General features: G+C 38.3%; 2 protein-coding genes across 2 annotated transcripts; one reads left to right on the top strand and one right to left on the bottom strand.

The window, feature by feature from the left end:
* Positions 1-1,150: 1,150 nt before the first annotated feature.
* On the bottom strand, positions 1,151-14,806 carry LOC311007239 (protein yippee-like 5). The gene is made up of 4 exons (XM_084000350.1): positions 14,748-14,806; positions 4,404-4,625; positions 2,746-2,912; positions 1,151-2,076 (listed from the first exon to the last, which is right to left on the bottom strand). Exons 3-4 carry the CDS (start codon positions 2,884-2,886, stop codon positions 1,855-1,857), a joined length of 363 nt encoding a protein of 120 aa, XP_083856476.1. The 5' UTR covers positions 2,887-2,912; positions 4,404-4,625; positions 14,748-14,806; the 3' UTR covers positions 1,151-1,854.
* LOC311007152 (phospholipase B1, membrane-associated-like) lies at positions 9,709-24,623 on the top strand (the record flags this gene model as incomplete). The annotated part of the gene is made up of 42 exons (XM_084000240.1): positions 9,709-9,760; positions 10,158-10,211; positions 10,309-10,369; positions 10,462-10,496; positions 11,832-11,916; positions 12,007-12,058; positions 12,598-12,672; positions 12,897-12,962; positions 13,070-13,131; positions 13,591-13,666; positions 13,813-13,920; positions 14,764-14,826; positions 14,971-15,042; positions 15,212-15,286; positions 15,381-15,441; positions 16,283-16,341; positions 16,591-16,664; positions 16,809-16,852; positions 16,967-17,075; positions 17,168-17,219; positions 17,394-17,474; positions 17,568-17,633; positions 17,731-17,831; positions 18,013-18,094; positions 18,189-18,293; positions 18,610-18,705; positions 19,340-19,411; positions 19,549-19,626; positions 19,953-20,013; positions 20,302-20,360; positions 20,728-20,792; positions 20,884-20,927; positions 21,657-21,756; positions 21,858-21,909; positions 22,012-22,092; positions 22,181-22,246; positions 22,339-22,433; positions 22,643-22,724; positions 22,821-22,925; positions 23,017-23,112; positions 23,203-23,274; positions 24,354-24,623. 42 exons carry the CDS (start codon positions 9,709-9,711, stop codon positions 24,621-24,623), a joined length of 3,264 nt encoding a protein of 1,087 aa, XP_083856366.1.
* Positions 24,624-25,314: the final 691 nt, after the last annotated feature.

Raw genomic sequence — 25,314 nt, 5'->3', positions numbered from 1 at the left:
TAGGCTACTGCAATATTACACAAAAATATGCATTCAAACCTCAACAAATAACTTAAAATGTCCAAATTCTAACCATTTAAGATGAGGGCTGCCATGTTTTCAAGTTGTCGTGACGTCAAGTCGGAAACTCGGAGCTCTGATATGATACCCGAGTTCCCGACCTGTAATTTCCGAGTTCGACGCCGTTCAATTCATTTTTTACAACTCGGAGCTCGTTTTTTTCCGACTTCCGAATTGTCTTGAACGCAGCATTAGGCTTAGGTTGTTTACATCCAAGAAATCGCGTCAACCTCACTTTTGCACGAGACTTCACAAGACTTTGTGTTAGAGCTCTTTTTACAAACATGTCTGCTTTCTTTAAGTAAACAAACCCCTAGGTGTATTTTTCAATAGACATCTTACATTGTCTGTCAAAAAAAAGTGATTTTGTGGGATGTAAACAGCCTAAGATCTGTCTGCTCCCATTATACGGTGCTGTGGCGATGCGGGGACAGACAGGAGACATTAAAAAGATAATAAAAAATCTTCATATTCATTCTTTTAAACCTAAAATATTAGGAAGCTATAGCCCCAGGTTGAATTTGCCTGGAATTGTCCTTTAAAATGATAAAATAGCTACCATTTTACAAAATCACCTTTACAGACATTTATAATTTTTCTAAAATTGTTACTGGAGCCATCGTTATTGGCTAAACTGTTGAGTTTAGCAAATAACGATGTATGCAATATTATATTTTTGCATGTCATGCAGCCCTAACAAGAAAGCCTTTCTCTGTTATTGTAGTTAATGATACACACAACAAATCTCGTTTTGAGTGTTATTAAAATGACAACTACAGTCTGAGAAAAAGGAAAACCCTGTCCTTCAGGAGAAAATAGCAACAGGGCAATAATAAAACTTTAGAAACCTACAGACACAAAGCATATGTGTAGAAGTATCACAGAAGTTAAATCAGGTAACAACTTCAACTTTATTGTCCCCTAGGGGAAATTCAGCTCATCAGAGAAATAAGAAATATCTCGAAGCTGTGATATAATCCATTGCAACAGTCTTATAAGTATTTCATAAGTAAAATTGCCTTTGTTAAAGTTAATTTGTGTGATAATGTAAACATGGACAGACATAAGAAAAACAGACTCACTTCATGGATATTGTTTGAATGTATTTATTTTTTGACAAAAAACAAATTACCCCCTTCCAAGTCTCTATTCTTTCATTCAGGTGCAGCCAAAATTAAAGAAAGGTAACTTAATATACAGTATTGAAATAATAATAATAATAAAAAAAATTAAAAAATCACACTTAACACTTTCTGGAAACAGAATATTTTCCAGCACATTTGCTCAGACACTCTCTCTTTAAGAAAAAAACAATTTCATTTAATTAAGTCACACCCAACATTCCCGTCTTCAGCGCCAGCGTTCATCACTGCTGTGGTTTTTTGGGTACTTAAAACTTGCATAATAATCATCTATCTGTCTTGAGCTTCTTGTCGGGACACAGGAGCGAATCCTCTGCCTCTGACCGCGGCCACAGTCCCCCCGCCCCCCACCACCAACACAATTTGACAAACATCACAGCCTGTTGGGCGCAGATGGAAGATGCAGGTGGTTTTAAATGGGTAGAGGAGCAATGGTTATTTCCCTTCCTAGGATAAAACGTTTTAAACTTATGGGAAAAACATCCACCACTTCTAATTTAAATACCCCACAAACAGCCAGCCTGTGATATTATTTTGGTGTAGCTCTAGTCACAAATGGCACACTGTCTATGCATGTCCATGCGCTGCTGCTGGAGGAAAAGCTGTAGTTTGCATGGAATGAGCATCGCAACTGCTGCAACGGAGGTGAAACTCAGGAGTTCTCGGAGGGAACGTGCTCAAAGCCTTCGCTCTCCCTCACCAGCGCCCTCTCCAGGATGACGCGGCCCTCCTTGTAGCGCTGGCTCTCCTCCGTGGCGAACTCATACATCCAGCCCAGCTTGCTGTTGCAGTTCTTACAGCTGACATCCCGCACCATGTGTCTTCCCGTCAGCATGACTCTGTCTTGGACCTCGCTGTGTTGCAGATTCACCACCTGAAGGGGGTAGCACACATGGTAACCCTTTAATTTACAGGCCGCTAATTACGTGATAATGTCAAGAAATAGCCAAGAAATAACAATTAATTTCGTCGTAATGTCAAGAAATAGCCTAGAAATAACGCTCAATTTCATATTTATGTCATGTTTTTCATTAAGGCAAAAGATTACACATGCTTTTCATGGTTCGAGGTTAGCCTTTGCAATTGATTGATATTTCTGAGCTATTTCTACGCAATCAATTGTTATTTCTTGGCTAAATTTCTCAGCATTACTATGAAACTGACCATAATTTCTAGGCTATTTCTAGACATTATTACGCAATAAAGTGTTATTTGACATTCTCACGTAATTTGAGGCCTGTAAATTTAAGTTACTTAGCATTTTAATGTAGAAATTTTAGGTTTCCCATACAATTTCCAGCAAGAAAATTTAAACTGCACAGATAATATACAAAGCAAAGAATAATTTTCTCCTTAACAATATACAAAGGAACTTAACTTAAAACAACCAAGTTTAAATACAACATTAAAAAGCATGTACATCTCTGTGACTGGGGTGAAGTTGTGGATTAGCCTGCCACAACAATGGAAATAACTACAATCAAGTGTTTTACTACATGATGACAGGTTTTTTTTCCCCACCAGGTTTAAGGAGTTCAGGTACCTTGTTGAACAGGAAAGCTCGGCCCGTGGCCCCGGTGAAGCGCGTGGAGATGAGCTCAGCTCGGTTGGTCAGGATGGTGTCACAGTTGGCGCAGGAGAAGAGGCGAGTCCCACCAATGTGATCCAAGAAGATACGCCCCATTTCACCGACCACCAGGTAAAAACAACCTGCAGCAAAGGAAAGGAAGGAAGCAGAGGCGTCAAACAAAAGGCCCGCCAGAGGGTCCAATCTGTGTTAAAAATCACATAAGACAGAAGAGGCATAATATCATTGAAATTGCAAGTATTTTTCTCAAGAAATTTTAGTTTGCTCATAACATGTTTTGTAAAAGGAGGGTTCATTTGCTCTAAAACAAAGGAAATACTTAGAGTTATCCTTGTTTATAGGTGATTATACTATTATTTCAGTGGTCTGGCCCACTTGAGATCAAATTGCGCTGTATGTGGCCCCTGAACTAAAATGAGTTTGACACCACTGTGCTAGATGATAATGCATTGATGATGTATTTTCTATTACTGTGGTGTGTACACAATAAGACTGTATAACTTTTAGTCAGAGAGATTTTGCTGGACTATTTAGTGTTGCAGTGACAACTTTAATATTTCTGGTTATATTTGTTTACCCAGTTAGAGTAATGTTGCATAATCAAAGAGCAGGTCTGACTTGTTCTGATTAATGCCACTTTTTGGTATCACAATGATCATGATGATATAAAACTGTATTTGAAAAGGAAGAGTTTTATTCAGACTTTTTTTTTCAGTGTATTTTCTAAAAGCTCTGACATTGTTGGGTTGAGTTTGATGGGGAAAAATGAGAGACCTCAGTCTCAGTCTCTCTGTGGGAAATCAGTGGTCAAAGTGACGTAGCTACTGTATTTTGTGTTCACATTTTTAACACCTAGCTAAGCTATGCTGGATGACTCTGCATTACTCCTCACTCTGCACCAAAATTGAACATTAGGGCCCAATCATTTAGGCTGGCCAATTAATTGGTCATATACACTGAGCAAAAATAACAAACAGTAACAACAACAAAAAAAATCAAAATCAGCTTTGTTGATAAATAACATTGATAAATAACATTCAATCAGTCATCAAAATTGTGCCAAACCTTTGTTAGCTGTAGCTTCTTCAATGTGAAGATTTTTTTTTTTACTGCTTTTCTTCTGATTGATATGATTATAAATTGATTATCCTAATATGTGGTGGTTTTGGTTTGTCATTCAGAGAGAAAAATAATCAATATCATTAGGCTACATTTCCATAGGGTCAGGTTAATCGATACTGAAAGCAATCGCAAGTAGTTGCAGTCCAACTAACCTCCTGTAACAATTTAAAAGGGGTTCATTTTGTTCCCACTGGCTTGCAAATGAAATATTTACGACTGATAGCACTCGGATAACGGATTTTCTTTCGGACGCACCTGAACGCATCATCAGGCCTGGTGCGTTAATAACAACGATTAAAAAAAAACTACACGACAAAAACACACAGTTATTTAACCTCCTGTCATAAACGAACACGACTAAAGGTTTCAATAAGGATGATTAAAAATAAATAAAGGTTAAACAGGTTCGCCACCACGAGCACACAGAGGACAACAGCTAACGACCACCGGGGCAAATAGTAAAGGGTTAAAATCAGGTCTTATTTTCTCACCAAACGTTTGTTGAGGTCGAAGATCTTCACCAAGAAACACCGACGTTTCTCACCAAAGTGTTTTTATCCGTCGTTTGGTCTTAATTGTCGAAATAATTGAACAAAAAGTCGCTTTTCCCGTCTGTTGTTATTGTTGTGGTCCAACTCGGAGCAGCTGATGTGAATGTGAAGAGATGAGGACGACGACTTCCGCTCGGGACTTTCAAAATAAACCTCCACTGACTGAAAACAATAAAACATCATAGGAGAATTTTATTTATTTGACGTTTTCTCTTGTTTTGTTTTCTGTGGTCCATATGATAGTTAAAAAAAAATAAGAAAATACAACACAAAGAATGGGAGGAAGTACACTGTACAGTAGGCTACTTAACCATAAGTTACCATTGCCATAAAAAAAAAATACAAATGTATTTGAACATTTATGCACACCTTACAGGGCAGTTAGACAAGTACAGAACAGTATGAGACAAGGGGCAATTACAGAATAAACAAACTAAGACAGAACAAGGTGATATTATCTTTAATGGTGAATGTTAGTTTTTCCAAAATTGATTGGTTAGCAGATTGTCCCAGTGTTTTAGTGATAGTTTTGTTCTGCCTTTCCAATTGAGTTAAAATTATATTTTCGGCCATGGTTGTAGAGATGAGGATGAATGTTTGAAGATGTTTTGGGGTTGATAAAGAGGAGAGGTCACCAAGCAGGGCTATGAAAAAAACATTTCATATAAATATACACAAACCATGCATATAAATAAAGCACATATGAGACAGCATTTACAAAAAGGGTCAGGATAACATGCCAGTGCATTTGAAGCCTGGATGTGAACCAGTAGCCCATTATGTGACATAGGCTTTACTTACATAGGCTATTACTTACATAGGCTATTACTTTCTGACATTTAGATTGAATAAATCATGACCCAATTTAGAGATTAATAATAGAAATATTTGGTTGCAGCCTTCCAGTACAGTACTTTCATGATTGTAGATCAGTCACTGTGTTATCATGCTGCCTGTCCCAGGGTTTTTCTTTTTCTGTTAACTGCTTTACACAGAAAAAGCAAAGTAACCAGACACAGTTTAAAAGCTCAATATGGAGGTCTTAAACAGCTAGACTCAAATGATGCCTTTAATCCAGACGAGACCCCAACAGTGGATAGAGGATCCACGATGACTGATATATTGTACGCATCAGTGGTACAAACCTCTGACAAATACAATATAAAATCTGAATATAGTCTTTGGTGGAGTAGGTACGCTGCTGCCTAACAAGGTCTATGCTTTTATTTTGAAAGCCATGCCTTCCCTATGTTACCCATGAAACTGTGGCAGCTTGATGCAGTTCAGAGTAGTGACCACAGGGGAGCAGCAGATATACACCAAGACATTTATAAAGATGTATACTTGCATTTGGTTAAGTGTAAAAAAAAAAAAAAAAAAAAAAAAATTCATTATAAGTGAAAGCCCTGCATACAACAACAACATATTTATTTATGAAGCACTTTTAAAAAACAACCCAAGTTGACCAAAGTGCTGTACAACACACAAGTAAAACATATAACAACAATAAAACTACATAGGATACAGGTAATGTACAGTAAAAACATGCAATAAAACAATTAATCTGCAGAGGTAGGCTGACAAACTAAAAGAAATGAGTGATAAGTATCTTAATATATCATCGATAAAATAAGGTGGAGCTATTTACAGTAACCACTTCATACAGGTGAGCACATGGTCACCAGGTGAGCTTCAACCATGCAGCTTCACAGCTCAGAGATAAACTCACATGGTGTGTTTTTTCTTTTTTAATCTTTTTTATAACTCTTCTGAAGTCATCATAAACTCAGTTATTATGTGAATCTTGGGAGTAATGAAGAGCCACTAAAGCCACAAACAAACAGGAACATGTGGCACAAAATGGCATTACTCAGGTGCAGGTAGTTCAGAGCTGGTTGGTTGCATTCACAAACTATATCTGGAGGATATATAAAAAAAAAATCTTAAGAAAGGCTTCAGATCAATCCATGTTTGGTCAGCTTAGTTTTCATTTGTGTCTAGTTCAGGTGCAGACAGACAGGTGACGTTTTTACCCATTTCTAAGGAAGTGCACGTGGTGTGCAATTATGACAGTCTGGCATTGATCAAGGCCATCGCCGGCTGAACAAGTTATCATCATGTATTATAAAAATTCTGCAATCGATAATAACAGATTAAACTGAGGCTATACAATCAGCAAAATCAAGATAATGTGATCTTCCTGAAAACTTACAGACAACAGATGAATAAACCAGCAGCTCAGTAAGTTTCAACTGATTCTTTCAAAAAAAAAAAAAAAATCCCAAAGCTTTCCACCTTAAGTTGTAATGACGGTGGGCCAAGAGCATTAGCAGATTCCCAGAATACCACACAGAGATTTCTCTCCTCCCGGATGACTGACTGCATCTGGTGCCAAATCGTGTTTGTCTGCTCTGAGGAGCCAGAGGAGCAGCGATCAGTAACATCCATCTGGTGTTTGTCGCTCCAGTTGGTGGGATGTGTGGAGGCACTTTTTCTTGTCGTCTCCTCCGGCCCCTCCCTTTGTTTCTCCATGAAACTAATCAGGGACAGTCATTTGCTTTTTGTAAAAAACAACAACAAAACTCATCAAACTTCATGAGTTTTTATTTTCCTGGTTTTCTCAAAGTGGCCAAATTATTGTTCACCTCATCTCCATATTTGATCCCATGGCCAATTTTCCTAAACGTTGACATCCGTCTGTTCTGCAGTTTGTAATATCTATTCATTTCCCTTGTGTAGCCTTTTTTTTTTTTTGCCCCAATGCCAGGTTTGACTAAACCTCAAGACATTTTACTAAGGAAAAAGAGTCTTCATAAAATGTGCTCAATCTCAATCTCAATTCAAAAGTAACCTTGATCACCTGCCATAGCCTATTGTTCAATGTAATATAAATAATATCCAAAATATTTGAAAATTGGGTTGAAGTAAAATGAAATTCACAGAATTTGAAGCTAAAGGAAAATAAACTGTGATTAGTACGACATTTATTCAAGTGCAGATTTCTGAGCTGCAGCAGCTTCACCTGAAACATCTTGTTCTCTCGGTAAGAGAACTAACATAAAGAAATGGTGAAGGTGTTTTAAGACAGTTATTTCTTGGGACAAAGAAGGAAGATGGTGCTTCAGTTCCCAGGTCAAAGTAGGTCAGCCAATTTAAAATTGTGCAGAGGAGGATCATGGGAAATGTCCTTCCGCTGTTACATACCGTGGAGTGTGACCACAGAACAAATTGTTCAGCCCAGCTGAGCCTGTTCAAAGATTAGTGTTGATCAGGGAGATAAAAGCCATGCTTCAGCAGGAGGTTCATGCAGAGTTAATGTCCTTGAGGTGAGATAACGGACTATAAAGGCAGCACGACCTCATATCAGTGTTACAGTCATCTTGATTGGTGGTTAGTGAGAGTGTTCAGGAGAGACCATGACTGTATATTTGTTGTCAGCTGGACGGATCGTTTAAACGCTCAGGATATCGACCTTGAGCATCTTTGATTGTGTGTGAAACGCTCCACGTGGTTTGACTCTGCAGTGTTTCCCGGACGAGAGGCAGAATTTATGTCCTCCATGAGAGTGAAGACAGTAGTGAACATCTGGTTAGTTGTTTTCTTAACAGTGTTAGCGAAGACCCTCACCTCTGTAATCAGCAGAGATAAGAGATGATAAGGTTTATAACTGAAGCCCCTCTTTCTTTAGCTGTAAGTTAGTGCAGCGGTGACATAATGTAGATTTTAAATATTTCTTCATTCACCTTATGATTTAAAAGTAAAAAAAACAAAAAGCACAATTTCCACTTATATTTATCAAACATATTAAATGTACAGTAACATACATACCGTACACTGTTCTCAACATTGCACCAAAACGTTTTAACATTGCCATTGCTCTTCTAAGTGGCGTGTGATGTTGCTGTTTTCCTAAACAAACTTGTATTTCACATTAATGCATCGCTCACCAACTGGCTCATTTGATGTGGCGCTAACAAGGAGCACAGTTATAAGGAAACTGATATTTTTCTTCACCTTACCCATAAATTGTAAAGATAAAGATGGCGTCAACTTCTTGTGCTAATAACTGAGATGAACTTTTCTCCCCTGCACTTGTGGTGCTTTGACCTGTCACACCGATAATAACCAGTCAGTCAGTCAGTCTGAGTCAGTCAACAAAGTGGCGTGATCCCTGACGTTTATATTGTGAGAGGTCAAATCATCAGGTGAAGGACTTGTTTAACATGGAGAAGAGTTGACAAGTTTGTGAAATGGTGTGAAATTGTCAAATTGTCATTAATAAGTAATAAACATCAAACCACATTTTAGTTTTTGATCCTGTAATGATACATCTGCACTGTGTGTAGGCTAACTGATTCCCTTTGTTTCCAGTCTTTATGCATAGCTCGTACTCTCATCCCTACACTAAGACAAGAATTACTATATTTCACAATCGAAGAACATGGAATAAGACTTATTTCATGTGAGAGTTAAAGTGAATTAGTTTACCCTAATGTATCTGTTGCATGATATAACTTAAATAATGCACTTAAATAACACTGATACAGAACATAAGATATTCTCTGGAAATTTTGAAATTGCTTGTCCAACTATTTATTCAACCACCCAGTGAAAGTTTATTTTCTAACATTTCAAAGTACTAACAGATATATAATATGAACAACATGAAATTGACAACCTTCAATCACTTAACCACCTCATTAATACACTGTTGCCCATGAAGTTGGGATAAAATGTATTTTTGATGATGTGATGATGAAATGATTGTGACAATATGATTTATTCTTGATAGATAACGTCACGTGTAAATATTCTCAAAACTGGTAACTGGGACTCATGGCACCTGGTCAAAGGTGATTACTGATGTGTATAAATAGGAATAAAGAAGAGGAGTGTGTCTGAAAACAAAATTATTCCAACTCTATGAGCAACTTGTAGTTGTCCTAATTTTTTTAAAATATGATTAATTCTAAGGGACAAACTTGGAGAAACACGAGCATCTCCTGGAGTAACCTGTCATTATGATCTTATCAGTGTCATTGATTCATTATAAAACGTTGTGGCCCTGTCCTTTGGACAAAGACACCGACCCCTCCCCTCCGTAAATATTCATGATGTGATAGTTTACTGGCCAGGTAAAGCTGATAATCACGAGGACAGACGTCTGACTGCCAGACAGACGAGACGCCACGGAGCGACGAAGAACTGATCCAGGGCGACAAAATCAAGCAAATTCAGAGACAAGATGCTGCTGCGGCTGGTTCTCGTCACACTGCTGGGGACAACATGGACAACAGGTCTCTGTCCTTCACTGCTCCACTGTCAGAGCTACAGTTTTTTGGGGGGATTTTATTATATTTATTTATTTATTTGATGATCAGGTATTCAAAGGGTTGAAAACTGAGCCTTTAATGGTGGTTTTTGAGCATGAAGCTGGATGAGAACAAACTGACATGAAAGAGGAAACAATATGCTCACAATACCAATACCAATATCCTCATGTTAATTCTTTTGTATAATTTTTTGATTTGGCACGTGATGTTTTTGGGTGTTTAGTAACGAAACGATGCAAATCAAAATATTCTGTGCAGTTTGTTACAATAAGCTTCACATACAATCCTTTGAATTTAAACTACATATACTATATAGTTATGTAATAATAATTTACAGTTTATCATCTTGTTGTGGTTTCAGTGAGTGGACTGCCCTGTGCCCAGATGTTTCCCTCTCAGCCGCCTCCTTCAACAGGTGAGTCGGGTGGAGACCAGATTCACATTAAAGACAGTAAATGAACAAAAAACATGGAGAAACATTTACTATAACTGTTTTTTCTCTCTCTCTATAGTTCACAGTGTGAGGCCGTCCGACGTGGCCGTGCTCTCCTCTGTTGGACTCCACATGCACAGGTGAGCACATGGTCAGCAGGTGAGCTTCAGCCACGCAGCTTCACAGCTCAGAAATAAACTCACATCGTGTGTGTTTTTATCTTTTCCTGCAGCACCGAACTGTCCTCCGTGGTATCAAGACTCACAGGTACGTTTTTACACTTTTATTTTGTTCACAGGACCCAAAGCGAAACGTTTATTAATTAATGTGCTTAGTTATCTTCAATAGATCTTTATACTACACTCCTGGGGTGTCCTCATATTCCTTGTGCTTCCTCTTAATTTTTTCCAAAAGGCTTAAAGGGAAAAACTCCAGTGTCCTTGCTGATGCTTAATAAAAAGTTAACTTTGATTAGAATTGGCCTCGGGTCTCAATAATCATCTAAAGAGGTTGATACGAGCTTCTATTACACTACTGTGCACTATCTTTACTACGTTGATATCTCAACCAACTGTGATAACTGGAAACAATGAACCCCAATACACTTCTCTCACACCAGACATCCATGAAATAAAAAATATACTGTCAGTGATTCAAACAGACAAGGAGCAGGAAGGTCAGGGTTGCGTTGAGATCAGTTGAGATTTACCTTGTATTTTCTCCAGATTAAGTATTTGGTAAGCCTTTAATTTACAGGCCGCTAATTATGTGATAATGTCAAGAAATAGCCCAGAAATAACAATTGCGTTATAATGTCTAGAAATTAAATGAATTATTAAATAGCCTAGGAATAACGGTCAATTTCATAGTAATGTCGAGAAATATAGCCAAGAAATAACGATTGATTGCGTAGAAATTGGTGAATTGCAAGGACTTGGTGGAGAAAAATTCTGGCTTTTCCAAAAAAATTCAAAGCATGAAAAGCATTTGTAATCTTTTGCCTTTATGAAAAACATGACATTACTATGAAATTGACTGTTATTTCCGGGCTATTTCTTGACATTACTACGCAATTACTCGTTATTTATTGGCTATTTCTTTACATTATCATGTAATTAACGGCCTGTTAATTAAAGGGTTTAAAAAATTTAATCCCATGTTTGTAGCCTTGTTGTCATATCCAGTAATATTCATCCTTTAGCTTGATTTAAATCTAGATATTCACTAGATTAATTTGTCACATGATGGTTTTCTTTATTGATAAAATAGGTGGTGGCTTATGATAAATTATTGCATATCTAATGGTGTAAGAAACAACTGGATTTTTCTAATGATGATTAGCAGCTTTGATGAGCAGAAACTGCTCTGAATTATTGTGAAGCTCACAAAAATATAATGTTCACATGGTCTAATCCAACTTGTTAGGGCTGCAGCTGATATCAAATCACATTATTGATAACTCTAGTTGGTCATTTCCTGCATTATGTAATTAATAAAGTCAACAGAATTGAATGAGATGGGGAAGTACTGTTGATCAGTTATGTCTGGGAGACATGTACAAACTGAGTAAGAGTTAAATTTGTGTTTATCTGCATCTGGCAGAGCTGATGTCCCTGTTCAACCCTGCACTCCTCAGTCCTGAGTCAGTCGAATCCAACTTGTACGCTTATCAGTTTGGTCAGCAGAGGTAACGACAGAAATATGTAACATAAATTCACTCTTTTAACGATCGACTCAGGCTGCAGCCAGTGATTTTCATGTTTCTCTCTGTTCTCAGTACATTGGTGGAGCAGGCGGAGGAGATCTCCCTCCATCTCCAGAACAGTCAGGTGGGTGTTTTACTGTAACATCTGGGTCCAACTCTGTGCTGAAATTGAACTAAAATTACCTCTAAATTGCATTAATAGCTCACGGAGGCCAGGGCATTGTCATGTATGAGATTTAGGAAAAACAGCTGCTAACTAACTTTGGTTTTAAATCAGCTTGATCACACTTTATATTTGACTTCATTCCTGTAGCTACTAAATAATCGTTGCTCTTTTAAAACCCAACAGCGAATTCCCATATTGTATTGCTAGAGACTTTAGTCTTAATATTACATTTAACTGCCCTAAATTATGGGCAGTTAAACGTAATGAATAATTTCTTGTGCACTGATTAAAAGACTTGATGATGTTACACTTGGACCTAATTAGCTACAACTGGACCAGTCAATGCTCTCTAATGTCTTTATAATTAGTAGGCTACTTAATTAAAAAGGTCTTTAAAGGAAACAAAATCACAGAATTAACAGAAAATAAAACAGGTATTACAGACCTGTCAAATAAACAGTTGTGGTGGTTATATGAAGTTATTTCTCCCTCTCCAGGTTATGGACAGAGACTGGAAGCTAGTGCTTCTCTTTGTTCAGGTGGATCAACTCTGTGCCTGCGATCAACAGCAGGTAAATATGTGATGTCATTATGTCACAAATATAGAAAGATAAAGAAATCGGACGGTATTATGTCTCAAATTCACTTGTTCTTCTATGTTTCTCTAAACTCTATGAAGTTACAGAGCTCGAGTGTTTTAGTATCTGCTTGTGGAGACATTTAGTTATAAGAAACACTGCTGTTAGAGAGATAAATAGACGGTTATTTGCAGCCTCAGATTGATGTGTTTGTGCAGGTTCACTCTGGCATCCAGGCAGCGGTTAAAGAGGTGGATGATGCTCTTCAGTTACTGCACTCTCAGGTATAATTCACATAACGCACAGTATTTTTTCTTCCTACACTATTGCAACTATTTTTTTGCAGTATACTGACAAACTTGACACTCTGTTTCACTTCACTGTGCTGCAGCTAAAGCGGACCATTGTCAGTGTTGTATTGTGGGATGGAGAGCACAACGCTTTCCAGCACAAGTAAGTTCATACTCGACAATGTCTCGAGTTTAACACGAAGGGGGAAAGGAGAGTTAACTGAAAACAAGATTTGGAAAGTGTGTGAAAAACCTGTTCAGTTTTAGTAGCATAACATCTAACTAATACTGTATGTAACTATGAACTTTTACAGATAGCTACTATTCTGCAAATGTGACATTTAATTCTCATATCAAGAACCATGACCAACTCATATTTGATTTTCTGTTATCTTTTATCTTCTATTTTGATTCAGCTGTCATTTTAAGTTATCTTTTATTCCATTTTATATGGTTGATAATGTCACATTTAACAAATGACCTTTTACCATTGACGTGTATTATGAGGCTGTAAACTGCCTGCAGTTCTCTGCTGTTGGCCTCTTTCACATCGTCCCTAAAATCATCCCTCACACTGTGTTGGCTGGTAAAGTGCAGATAGTGAATCTTATTTTCCTGGCAGGATGTGCTCGTGTATGAAAACAAACAGCGAAGGAGAAATCAGACTTCTGAGGGCCACGCTGACTCATGCTCTGCAGGTTTGTTATTATCCACCCTCACATGTATACATGTACACGTGTAGTGCGATACTACATTTGATTCCTTTGATTACTTCAGCTGCTGTGACATTTTGACCAGCGATGGTGGAGCACTAACTCTCTAACTCTTTCTTCTTATGAACCAGGAGTCCTTGAACGAGCTCATGGTGAAGAGACACTGGTACGGAGACAGAGACGACTTCACTGTCACTCTGCAGGACAAACCTTTCATCACGGACCTGTCGTCCGTCACCGTGAGTTACATTCAGCTCTCAGACAATCGCTTCACTTGACTTGCACCATTTTGCATCCATATATCTTTGGTTATTTTTCACAATAGACTCAGGTAGCCAGTTATTTTCCATCAGTGCTGCAGCGGTCATTGATGGGAACTTATTTTTTTTCCTACGTTTTAAACATGAGTCAAAGTCTTGCAGCCGGTCTTCGACTCCTGGTTAATGAGAAATCACCATGGTGAACATGACTACAGACTAGAGAGTATGTTTTTTCAGAGCAAGAGTTGTCATGGTGATCCAGTCCCAATTATATTTCCTTTTAAAAAACTCTTGCAGTTTACTTACATGCAATCATTTCAAGGGGAAAGGGGTTGTATAGTAGGAGCCGATGCCACTGTGCACAGTGCTGAAAGGAAAACTAAAGGTTTGCTTAGAAGCAGACGACTGGATTTCAAATACAAAACAACACAATTAGAAATAAAATAAAGTGGGCAGCAGAGAAAAGCAGCAATACTGAATTTACTGGTAACTCAGGATTACAGCAGTTACCTTGGTGGCTAATCAGATTAAAAACCTGTTCCCTGTTCAAACCACAATCAACCCTGTACTCCACATCCACATGCTACATAAATGACATGACTGTGAGTAAAAAAAACAGATAATCTGAGAAAAGTGCACAGATGCAGAGCTGCTGAACAACTGGCTATGTGTTTTAGTGCTTTCTGTCTCTCCTGAGGTGATGCTATCCCCAGAGACAGTAACAGACACGGTGTCCTAGTTATCACAGTGCAGGAAAGTGAAGATGTACTTTTTCTGGTATCTAACATACACAACAATATTGTTACCGTTTCTTCCCAACAGAGTGGGAAGTCTCTCTCTACGCAGCAAACGGATGAACTGACGGTGCAGATGTGGACGAACCTGGTGAGGCCTTAGTACAGCAAGCTCCCGCTCTCTTCTCTCCGTCTCTCTCTAATACAGACACACAGACATGGCACATACATGAGTAGCTGCTGTTGTTGTTCTCTCTCTGGCAAACATGAACACAATGGGGTTTCTGTCTTTCAGCTGCAGCCCGCAGTTGGCCAAGAAAACACACAGGACAATGGACAGATCGTCAAGTTGCCGTGTCCCACTGAGGTGAGAAAGTTTGCTAAAAAGGAAACACCAACAGATAAGTCAGTGTGACAGTGTGATAATTGAAAATATTAATAATAATCATGTGCCACACTAATATTCAGTAGTGAATAATTGGATCTTCCTCTTCCTCTTCCTCCTCCTCCTCTGTTTATCTGTGTCCCTCCCTAAGGACCGGCCCTTCCTCAGGACAGAGGGAAACTCTCCATCATATCACCACAGCAAAGTTTCTCCTCCCCTTCCCTTCGTGAGTATTGTTGTCCGGTGTCAAATCGATGGCAGCGGCTTTATTCGCCTCCTGTTTAGTCCTGACTGTGGATGTCCTCTGTGTGTCCACCCAGTTCACAGGGACAGAGATGCCCTGCGAGGACCTCGGCCCCTCCGACTCCACACCCACCTCAGGTAGGACTAAAGGCTCGTCAGTCAAATAACGCTTAATCAATGTGTCATTTTCTTTGCAAGAATTGTTGCAACACCAACTGGTTGAATGTAATTGATGAGATACTGCAAACCTTTTAATTTACAGGACATTACTTATGTGATAATGTCAAGAAATAGCCAAGAAATAACAAAAAATTGCGCCATCATGTCTAGAAATAGCGTTGAAATAATGGTCAATTTCATAGTAATGTTGAGAAATACAGCCGAAAAATATAGCTAAGAAATAACGATTGATTGTGTAGAAATAGCCCAGAAATATCTTTCAATTGCAAGGACTGGTGGAGAAAAATTCTGGCCTTTCCCAAAAAATTCAAAGCATGAAAAGCATGTGTAATCTTTTGCCTTCACGAAAAACATGAGATTACTATGATATTGACCGTTATTTCTAGGCTATTTCTTGACATTACAACGCAATTCATTCTTATTTCTTGGCTATTTCCTGACATAATCATGTAATTAACGTCCTGTAAATTAAAGGGTTACCCAAATCTCATTTACATCACATATCAATATAAAAGACACATTAGCACACATGAAATACATACCACATATTTACATCCAAAACAACTGATTTGAAACTGTTAAATCCCCTAATCAATGACACAATTATCACATTTCAGAAACTTTCCAAAGACTTTTAAATTTGCTTTACAGTATTTCTAATAAGTTGCGTTACTATATTACAGGCTATTTACATGTATTCTGAGTTTAACATCATTATATAGTTGCTAGTTGCTCTGACTTTGATGCGTTAATGAAGTCTGGAGCTGATACAATTCTGCTGTCCTCTGTATTTTCACAGTCCATGAACTCAGGCCGGGAGATATCAAAGTCGTGGCTGCTGTGGGAGACTCTCTGACAGTGAGTTGCTTTGTCCTTGTTTTCTTTTTGTTTTAGATAAGTAGATGATTACATGAGATAACTGTTAGAACAAAACACGCACTGTACAATCTAAAATGTTATATTTTGTTCAGTATGCTGAAGGATTGTCCTCGGACATTTAAGAATAATAACTACAAGCACTTATATATTTGGGGGGATGTTATGAACTGTAACAAAGCTGCAGCGCTGCATCTTCATGTAACTACAACACTGTCCTGTTTGTATCAGGCAGGGAACGGTATTGCATCCAGCCAAAGCAACGTCCTGGACGTCCTGAGTCAGTACAGAGGTTTATCCTGGAGGTGAGTTCAACACCATTCAACACAACTCAGTCATTACACAACGTTGCTCGATACCACTGCTGTTAAACATCTTATAGTCTTGGTATTAATGCAGCACTGTCAAATTTAATCAGTAAGTAATTTAAACGTGTGTTTTTTTCCCAGTGTTGGTGGAGATGGAAACCTCACCACTGTCACCACTGTGCCCAGTGAGTCTCCTTCTTCATAACTTCATGTTGAAAACTGTTGTTTTTGTCACTGTGAGGTCACATTTGAACACAACACACTTCATTATCTAACTGCACCTGTTTTTGTTTTCACAGACATCTTGAAGTATTTCAATCAGAACCTGACTGGCTTCTCTGTTGGTAAGGGCAAAGAACACACTCCTCAGGCTTTCCTCAACCAGGCTGTGGCCGGAGCCAAAAGCATGTGAGTTTTAACAACTAGTTTTTAATCACAAACTTGGAAATGTGGGCTTCCAATCACCCATATGAAATCTTTAATTTCATCTGTCTTTTAAGGAATGTACCACTACAGGTGCGAGCACTGGTGGCGAGGATGAAGAACGACTCTGTAAGTTTATGGACATTTGTTCTTCATTTATTTTCTAAACTGCCAATTCGGCTATGAAAACCTCCAGCACTTAAATATGTTAGGCTACATCTTGTTTTGATTGTGAAAATGGCCTTTTCAAAATTTTAAGCATACTGTATATTTTAAGTCTATGGATTTGTCTTTCTTGTGCAGAGAATCAATTTTGAATCAGATTGGAAGATGATCACACTGTTCATTGGTGGAAATGACATCTGTGACCACTGCTACAACTCTGTGAGTAGTCTACTAATACTGAAACATAGTTATTGAAAGTTATTTTTAAGACAATCAGAGATACAACGTGAAAACCTTTCATTTTCTTCACAGCTCCTCTATTCAGAAGCGAATTATGTTCGTAATGTCCGTGAAAGCCTGGATTACCTACACAAAGAGGTAAAGTAAATAAACCTGCTGCAGAGAGGCTGCTACATCAGATGTACGATCATTTGGTTGATTATTTGTTGGCATTAACTGAGCTTCTCCCTGTCAGGTGCCTCGAGCTCTGGTAAACTTAATAGAGCCTCTGCATATTACCCCCCTGAGAGAGATGCATGTGGACCCTTCATTGAAATGTCCAACTTGGCTGGTGAAGTGAGTAACACTTTAAACTCTGTCTTGAAACATGTGGTGTAATTTCTACAGAGGAATTGGGGGTCATTGGGTTTAAATCCAGCTCATATGCTGCTGCAATGTCACTCCATGTTCCTCCAGTTACTGTCTGATAAATAATCATAAACACTGATTTCATACCATGTTATCTCTCCTTTGGTAGTATCCTGTGTCCTTGTGTTGTCTTGCCGAAGAGCGGGTCTAAAGCTCTTCAGATGGTTGAGAACATCAATAGAAACTATCAGGTAGGACGGACAGAAAGCGCACTGTACTGTGATGGGTAAAGTAACAGTTCAATTCACCGTCATGCACTGACCCTTTCTGCTTTCTTTCTTTAAGCGTTTACTGCATGAGCTTGTGGAGACAGGCCGATATGACACACGCTCAGACTTCACCGTGGTAGTCCAGCCTTTCTTCAGAGATATCGTTGTACCCAAGCTGCCGGTCAGTAACAATAAAAACACTACACAAAGGCTCCATGGGAAACCGTGCCATTAGTCATCTTACTCATATCCAAAGGATTATCACCAGAATAGGGTTTAATACTGTGTAATTTGGAATTGATTAGAATAAATGCATTTTACAGCAGTAGTGATGACCACTAAGGACAAACTACAGTTGTTCTTTTTCTGTCCTATTATAACGCTCTGGCAAGTGGCAACTATTGCAGCCTAAAACATAATAAATTTGCCAAAATAGTAGATAATAGATTTAAAACTCTCTCTAAATGCCCTGATTGATTACTTTATCTTTACCATAGGATGGCCGTCCTGATCGCTCCTTCTTCAGTGCTGACTGCTTCCATCTCAGCCAGAGGGCCCAGACACAGATGGCTCGCTCACTCTGGAACAACATGGTGCGTGGTGTCTGACAGACAAAAGAAGATTTTATACAGTGTTTTCAGCATCTGTGTTTTTTTTAATCGTTTGTGGATACATTAATAACTTGATGTTTTGTCGGTAAACTACTTTCTCCCTGGAAATACTGGTCTGTATCATGAAAAAAGACCAAAACAGGACAGAACAGCTAGTAAAGTAGTAGTAGGCTAGTAGTAGAATGTTGTATTAGCATCATATTAGCTTCAAAAGGCTAGTATAATTGTTAGCTTTTAAATTAGCAAATGACTAAAAGAGGATGAAACAAAAGAGGACCTACAGATAACAGAATGAGGGTGATATTTTTGCTTAGTCACACAAATCATCAGACAAAATGGGGGATGTAACTGTCAGCAAAGACGGTTTAGAAACCGTAAGAAACCGTAGAAACCGATAGTAATAGCTTAGCTTTGCTGTCAGTTAGCTGTGGAATTTTGCTGGCAGTGGTTGCTATGGCAACAGAATGTTCAACTTGCTCAGCGGCTCAATTTTTACTGAATGACAATGACAAAGTTTTGGTACGATGTGATGGAAATACTCATCACACTTGTGTAAAATTATTACTGTAAATTATATTACCAATAATGATGGCATCTATGACTTCTGTTTTCCCAGTTGGAACCTCTGGGCAAAAAGACGTCCAAACAGGATTTTATGAAAGACATCGATCTGAAATGTCCAACCGAGGTAATTATAGGCCTATTGAAAATCACTGCTATGAAAATTATATTATTGTCTCTAAATTTTTGAAGAAAGAAAATATTGAAAATGGACGGAAGCTGTGCAGTTGCTGACTGCTGTGGGTTCTTCTCTTTTTCCCACAGGCTTCACCATATATCCGCACTTATAACAACAGCAACTACATATATGGTGATCCCCCTGCAACACCGGCACCTGTTACAGTAAGTATCTCACATCTGTGTGTGTAGCTGGGAGGTGACAGTCGAAGAAAAATATACATTTCACAACTGAAGATCTGAATAAAGCAAGAATTTCATAGAAACTCAAAGAAATCATCAGCTGATAATAATACACATTTAACAGTAAATTTTCACAGAAAAATTGCCAAATCTAAAACAGTAGGTTCAAAGGTAATGTTTAACCCACTTTGTAATATTATTACTAATGAGGGAGTAACTGACAGAAAAAAAAATACTGAGCAGTATCCGTAAGAATAGGATTAATCCCATTCATTACCAATTTCTATCTTTACTCTCTTTTACTCCAGAACTGGGGAAGTGACTTCTCCTGTGTGAACCTTGGTCCATCCAATACTGTGCCAACATCAGGTGAGACCACAGTCATCACTTCATTATCAGCAGACAGACAATGAGATGAGAGATGAGATTCTGTGTCCTATGTTGTTACAAACTATAAGTAGAAACAAATACACAAAGTCTAGACAAGGTGGTACACAACTATATAAAGTACGCCATCAGACATTTGTCACCTGCATTGTCTCAATTTCCAACAGACAAAAACATAATATGCTCCCTGAAATAGAGTTAAATATGCATGTTTGTGATTTATTCTAATTTATCAATGAGTTGAGTCTGTTTTATGTCTTTTATCTGTAGTTCACAAGCTGAGGCCAGCAGACATCATGGTTGTGGCGGCACTGGGAGACTCCATAACGGTACAGATGAATAGATGATACTGGAAAATCACATATCTATAAATAAATAAATGGCTGCTTTATACTAAACAATAAGATAAAGTAAATAACAAGTAATAATTATGTATTTTCATATAATATGATACATTTGTGGCATTTGGCCCAACTGTGAACCAGTTTTTTTTTTATCAGTTATTTGAAGTCATTGAACTATGAACTCTCTCTAATCAATTTGTTATCAGCCAGATAGTTGCATGATAAATGGTCACCTCTTTTATGTTCTGGTATTTGGTCTTTGATGTGAGAGTTATCTTGGTCTGTGTCTAACTATCTGTAATAAGTATTATTCTTCATAGTCTAATGTGGCCTGTTTGTTCTTTGCTTGCAGACGGGCACTGGCGCCAAAACAAATAATCCGTTGTTTTTCAGCGACTATAAAGGAGTGTCCTGGAGGTAAAACATGCCTTTAGAGGAAATCAGTACAGGTTACAGTAACTCTTAGATTTTGCAAACGACACCAATGTTTGCTTGGTTTTTCTTGCAGCATCGGAGGGGATAAGGTTCTTGAGAAGGTCACAACACTACCAAGTGAGTTCATGCTGCTTGTTTGGCAAAACCCAATTTATCTGAGTCATTATATCTCACAGAAATTACAATTTCTCCTGCCAAGTACTCAGAATATCCATTTGAAGTCTGCAGAAGAGCTTTCACTTTAGTTTAGTATTTGATGCTGGAAATCTGCAAGATGTTCTTGACCCTATTGTGGGAATGTGTTATCTTAATTGTGGGCCATTTATGGGGCTGATTCATCCTGAAGTGAATCATTACTGTCCCTATAATTCCTCATATTTTCATGAAGCAAGTTCACAAACATCCAGCCATGTAATTTGCATCATTTTAAGACAGTCTGCCCCTCTCTATTTTTGGAAAAATAACCCTAACCCTACAGTAAGCAAAGGGCTGACAGGAATCATAGAACCCATAAAAATGGTCCCAGTGCTTCCTTGTTTCCACCCCAGCCCTTTAATTGCTACTACTACTATTACATAATGTGTGAAGGTCTCTGTCTTTTGTAATTCACGGACTGCTTTGCTTTAAAATACATTTTTTATTCCCAGTTGTGTTATTGTTCCAGGTTCCCTGGTGTAAGCTAAGCTAAGCTAGTGATTTCTGGCATTAGAGACTAATACAGAAAAAAAAAATACAGAAATGATGACTCCTTTCCACTGAGGGTAGATTGATCACAACAGGAAGCGTTAATAGACCACTGCAGTGTGATCTTTCTAAGTTGGTTGTTTCTCATTTCTACCTCTGCAGATATCTTGAGGAAGTTCAACTCTGGTCTAAAGGGCTTCTCTACAGATGGTCTGTTTAAAAAGAAGGGCTTCAACATGGCTGCAGCTGGAGCTAAGACCTCGTGAGTGCACATTTCTTTTTGGTCCCTCCACCTGAGAAATACTTTTGAACCTCCAGCCGTTAATTCTCTAACATCTCCTGTCTGGATTTGTTCTGCTACAGAGATATCCCAGCACAAGCGCAGGCTCTCATCGATGCCATGAAAAACCATAAGGTGAGATTTCAATATCAAATCTATGTGATTTATGTTTTTCCCTTCGTGTCTAACTGAAACAGCAATTCAATCTTAATGCTGTTTTCTATGACTGTTACACAGGAGGTGAATTTTGAAAAGGATTGGAAACTTGTGACGATATTTGTAGGAGGAAATGATCTTTGCCATTATTGCACAGACCAAGTAAGTGTCATAAATACTATACCGGTACATACATTTCTCTATGCACTAGAATTATAATTAAAAAAAAATGCTTTACTTCTCTTTGCAGAACAACCTGTCACCAAAGAATTACAGTCACAATCTTATGCTGAGCTTGGACATGCTTTACAAAGAGGTGAGTTATATTAAAAAAGTATGAAAAATGTATCTAATCTGACTTTGTGAGAGGTGGATCATATGTTTCTGACTGTTTCTCTGTGTCTATAGGTACCACGGGTTTTGGTCAATGTTGTGGAGATCATGCAAATCTATCCATTGAAAACAGTTCAGAAGAACACTTTAGGCTGTTCTCTGCTGCAGAGGTTTGTCATGTACATGTTTATTGGGGATATATCTGTGTATTGTATAGTTATAATGTTTTAAAACAATGTTTAAGTAATCTTTAAAAAACCGAAATGGGACTTTTACACACTTCTACTACTAATCATATCTGGCAAAGCACAAATCTTAATACTTGGAGTTCTAGTTTTCCATTTTCAATAACCTTTACAATGGGATTCTGTATTTGCAGGACCAGATGCCCGTGTGTTATCAACCCCTCGGAAGACTCCCCAGAACTTGAAGAAATAAAACGAGTCAACCTTGAGTATCAGGTAAAAGACTTTCTAAATATCCAACTTGGAAAGATGCTTTGATCCCTCCCTTTGTCATTTGTCTTATTTCTTAATCCGGTCAATTTTTTTTCTTAGGCTGAGCTCCAGCATCTTATTTCTGGAGACCGTTATGATGGAAAAGAAGATTTTTCTGTTGTCCTCCAACCATTTCTACACAACTCTTTTATCCCTCGCACTGGAGTAAGTTATAGACAGAAATGTATCAAAGCACCAAGCATCGGTATACAAATAATGACATGTAACCAAGTTGAAACTCTGATGTTTTAACCAGGAAGGTGAAGCTGACACGAGTTTCTTCTCTGTCGACTGTTTCCACATCAGTGAGCGGACTCATGCAGAGATGGCTATTGCCCTCTGGAATAACATGGTGAGAAATGGGAAACAGTGGACCAAAAGTGTTGTTTTGGTTTGTTAGTTTTTTTCTGGTCTTATATATTTTTTCTTTCTTTCTGAACAGTTGGAGCCTGTGGGCAGGAAACAGGCCTACAACAACTTCACCTATGATCGCTCCAAAATTCACTGTCCCGAGGTAAGAATGGAGATCAGTCAACTAGAACTATTTGTTTTTAAACAACAATTAAAGCAGAAGTAAGCGATCCGGTCGTTTTGGCTAACTTCTTGTCAGCCGATGGAGTTAGCAGTCCCCGCCCTCGTCCCTACGTCACCACATTCACGCGCATCCCTTGGCTGCACACACAGAGAGGACCGCCCCTTTATGCCGCTCTCTCTCCTCATTGGATAAAGGTTGTAGGATACAAGGAAAGTTTTCTCCTCGGCTTACAGCAGAGCAGAGTGACTGACAGACCCGTGTTTCAGACCAAACACTCTATATAAGTAATTGCCGTCGTTAGATATAACTATTTAAGACTTATATTAAAGGGACAACGAGGAGTTTTGGAAAAGCGAAGCGTTTTCACACTACATTTATGAGCCTCCGCGCGCACCGTAAAATTCTTTGACCGGCGCAAGACGGACTCATGTTTTCATTCATCAAGAATTAAAGTCAGAGGTTCAAAGAGGTTCAGTTACTGTCGTAGTTCCGACCATAAACGGCGATTCAGCTGCGTTATTCTCATTAAGGAAACGCTGGTCGGCTCGACCAGCATTTCCGCCACCACTAATAATAACAAAATAACGATAGAGACAGAACGATATATTTATCGAAAATGTTACCATTAACAAGTGTGGGTAGCGGAGATTCATCCACATTAACGTGAGACTTTTTTATAACCGAATATAAACTCCTCGTTGTCCCTTTAACACAAACATTCCGCTTACTTCTGCTTCAATAAATACAAAGGCTTTAGTCTATCCAGCTTTGTGCTTTGCCACTTTGCCTCATATACCATATTATTTCTTGTTAATATTTCATGTTGGATTGAATGTTTGTTTTTGGTGGATAAAAAAACAGGACGATATAACAATGAATAAATATTGGGTATATTTAAAACAATACTGGTTGTATATTTTCTCTGTTTTTTTTATACAGTTTTTTCAGAATGTCTTATCTATTTAATATCAAACACGTTATATTATTTGTCTCATTTATATTCTCATGTTTTCTTTAATAACATTTTTAGATTTCTAACTATATTATCTTTCCCACAGGTCGGTCCCTTCATCTTCACTAAGGGGAACAGCCTTCCAGCTCCGCCAGTAACCGCTCTCCCCACCACAGTCTCCACCACAGTCTCCACCACGAAACCCACAACACCTACACCTGTGCCAAAGTGTCCCACTCCTTTACCTGTATGGGTGCCAGTGGTCGTGGGAGTTGTCAGTCTGCTGGTTGGCATTACCGCCGCCTGGTATCTTCTCTCCTGCACTCAACGTAGGAAAAAGAGTGGAGAAGAAAACATGAAAGGGACTAATTTTTAATGCAGTTGTTCTTATTGTCAACAGTATATTTAAGCTTTAAAGCCCCATCTGGCAAAATCTGAACACTAGAGGGCAGAGAGCAGAAAGCTCAAGAAGTACGTAACAACCAACCCAGAGTCCTCTTTCTTGCCACCTGTTGAATGCAGGTGTTCTGTCTTTCTGTAGCCAGGGTTTGGTCCACCAGTCCTTAACAAACACATGTGGGTTCCTTTGTTTTGCCTGATGCTTGACTTTCTTCACAAGCTGCTTGTTGACTGTCTGTTGTTTCAAGACAAGCAGTAAACAGCTTGTCTGCATAGCAGGAGCAGCTGTTCACAATTTTATTTGAGCCCAGCACTTACTTAAATTATCCAGGTCAAGCACCAATAAAACAGAAATAATAAAATCTGCAAAGTGCTTCAGGCTGGGATGGAGATAATTGGCAAGACTGGCAGTGACCTAAGTAACCTTTCTGCATTGCAGGTGCTCAATTAAATTCTAGGAAAATATTTCTAAAACACAACACAACTATGTAAAATATTTGTACTTTTTTGTACTGTGTGAAAATTGTGAAATGTTCTATGTGTAATTGGTCAATGTCTGTGAATCCATAGATGATGTACATTTCTCTCCAATCATTTTTTATTTATGAACAAAAAATAAAATTGCTACAATATTCAATTTATATTTTAATGGTTATTATGAATTATTT

The sequence above is a fragment of the Trachurus trachurus genome (assembly GCF_905171665.1).
Source record: "Trachurus trachurus genome assembly, chromosome: 24".
NCBI classification, from domain to species: Eukaryota; Metazoa; Chordata; class Actinopteri; order Carangiformes; family Carangidae; genus Trachurus; species Trachurus trachurus.
Note: the sequence above shows the minus strand (reverse complement) of the source record. Positions and strands in the feature narration are given on the sequence as shown.

Bases quoted from the DNA above. Each gene is read 5' to 3' on its own strand.
- LOC311007239 (XM_084000350.1), bottom strand. From the start codon at position 2,886: ATGGGGCGTATCTTCTTGGATCACATTGGTGGGACTCGCCTCTTCTCC. The intron at 2,077-2,745 runs GTACCTGAACTC...TACCCCCTTCAG, and splicing joins GAGCTTTCCTGTTCAACAAG to GTGGTGAATCTGCAACACAG.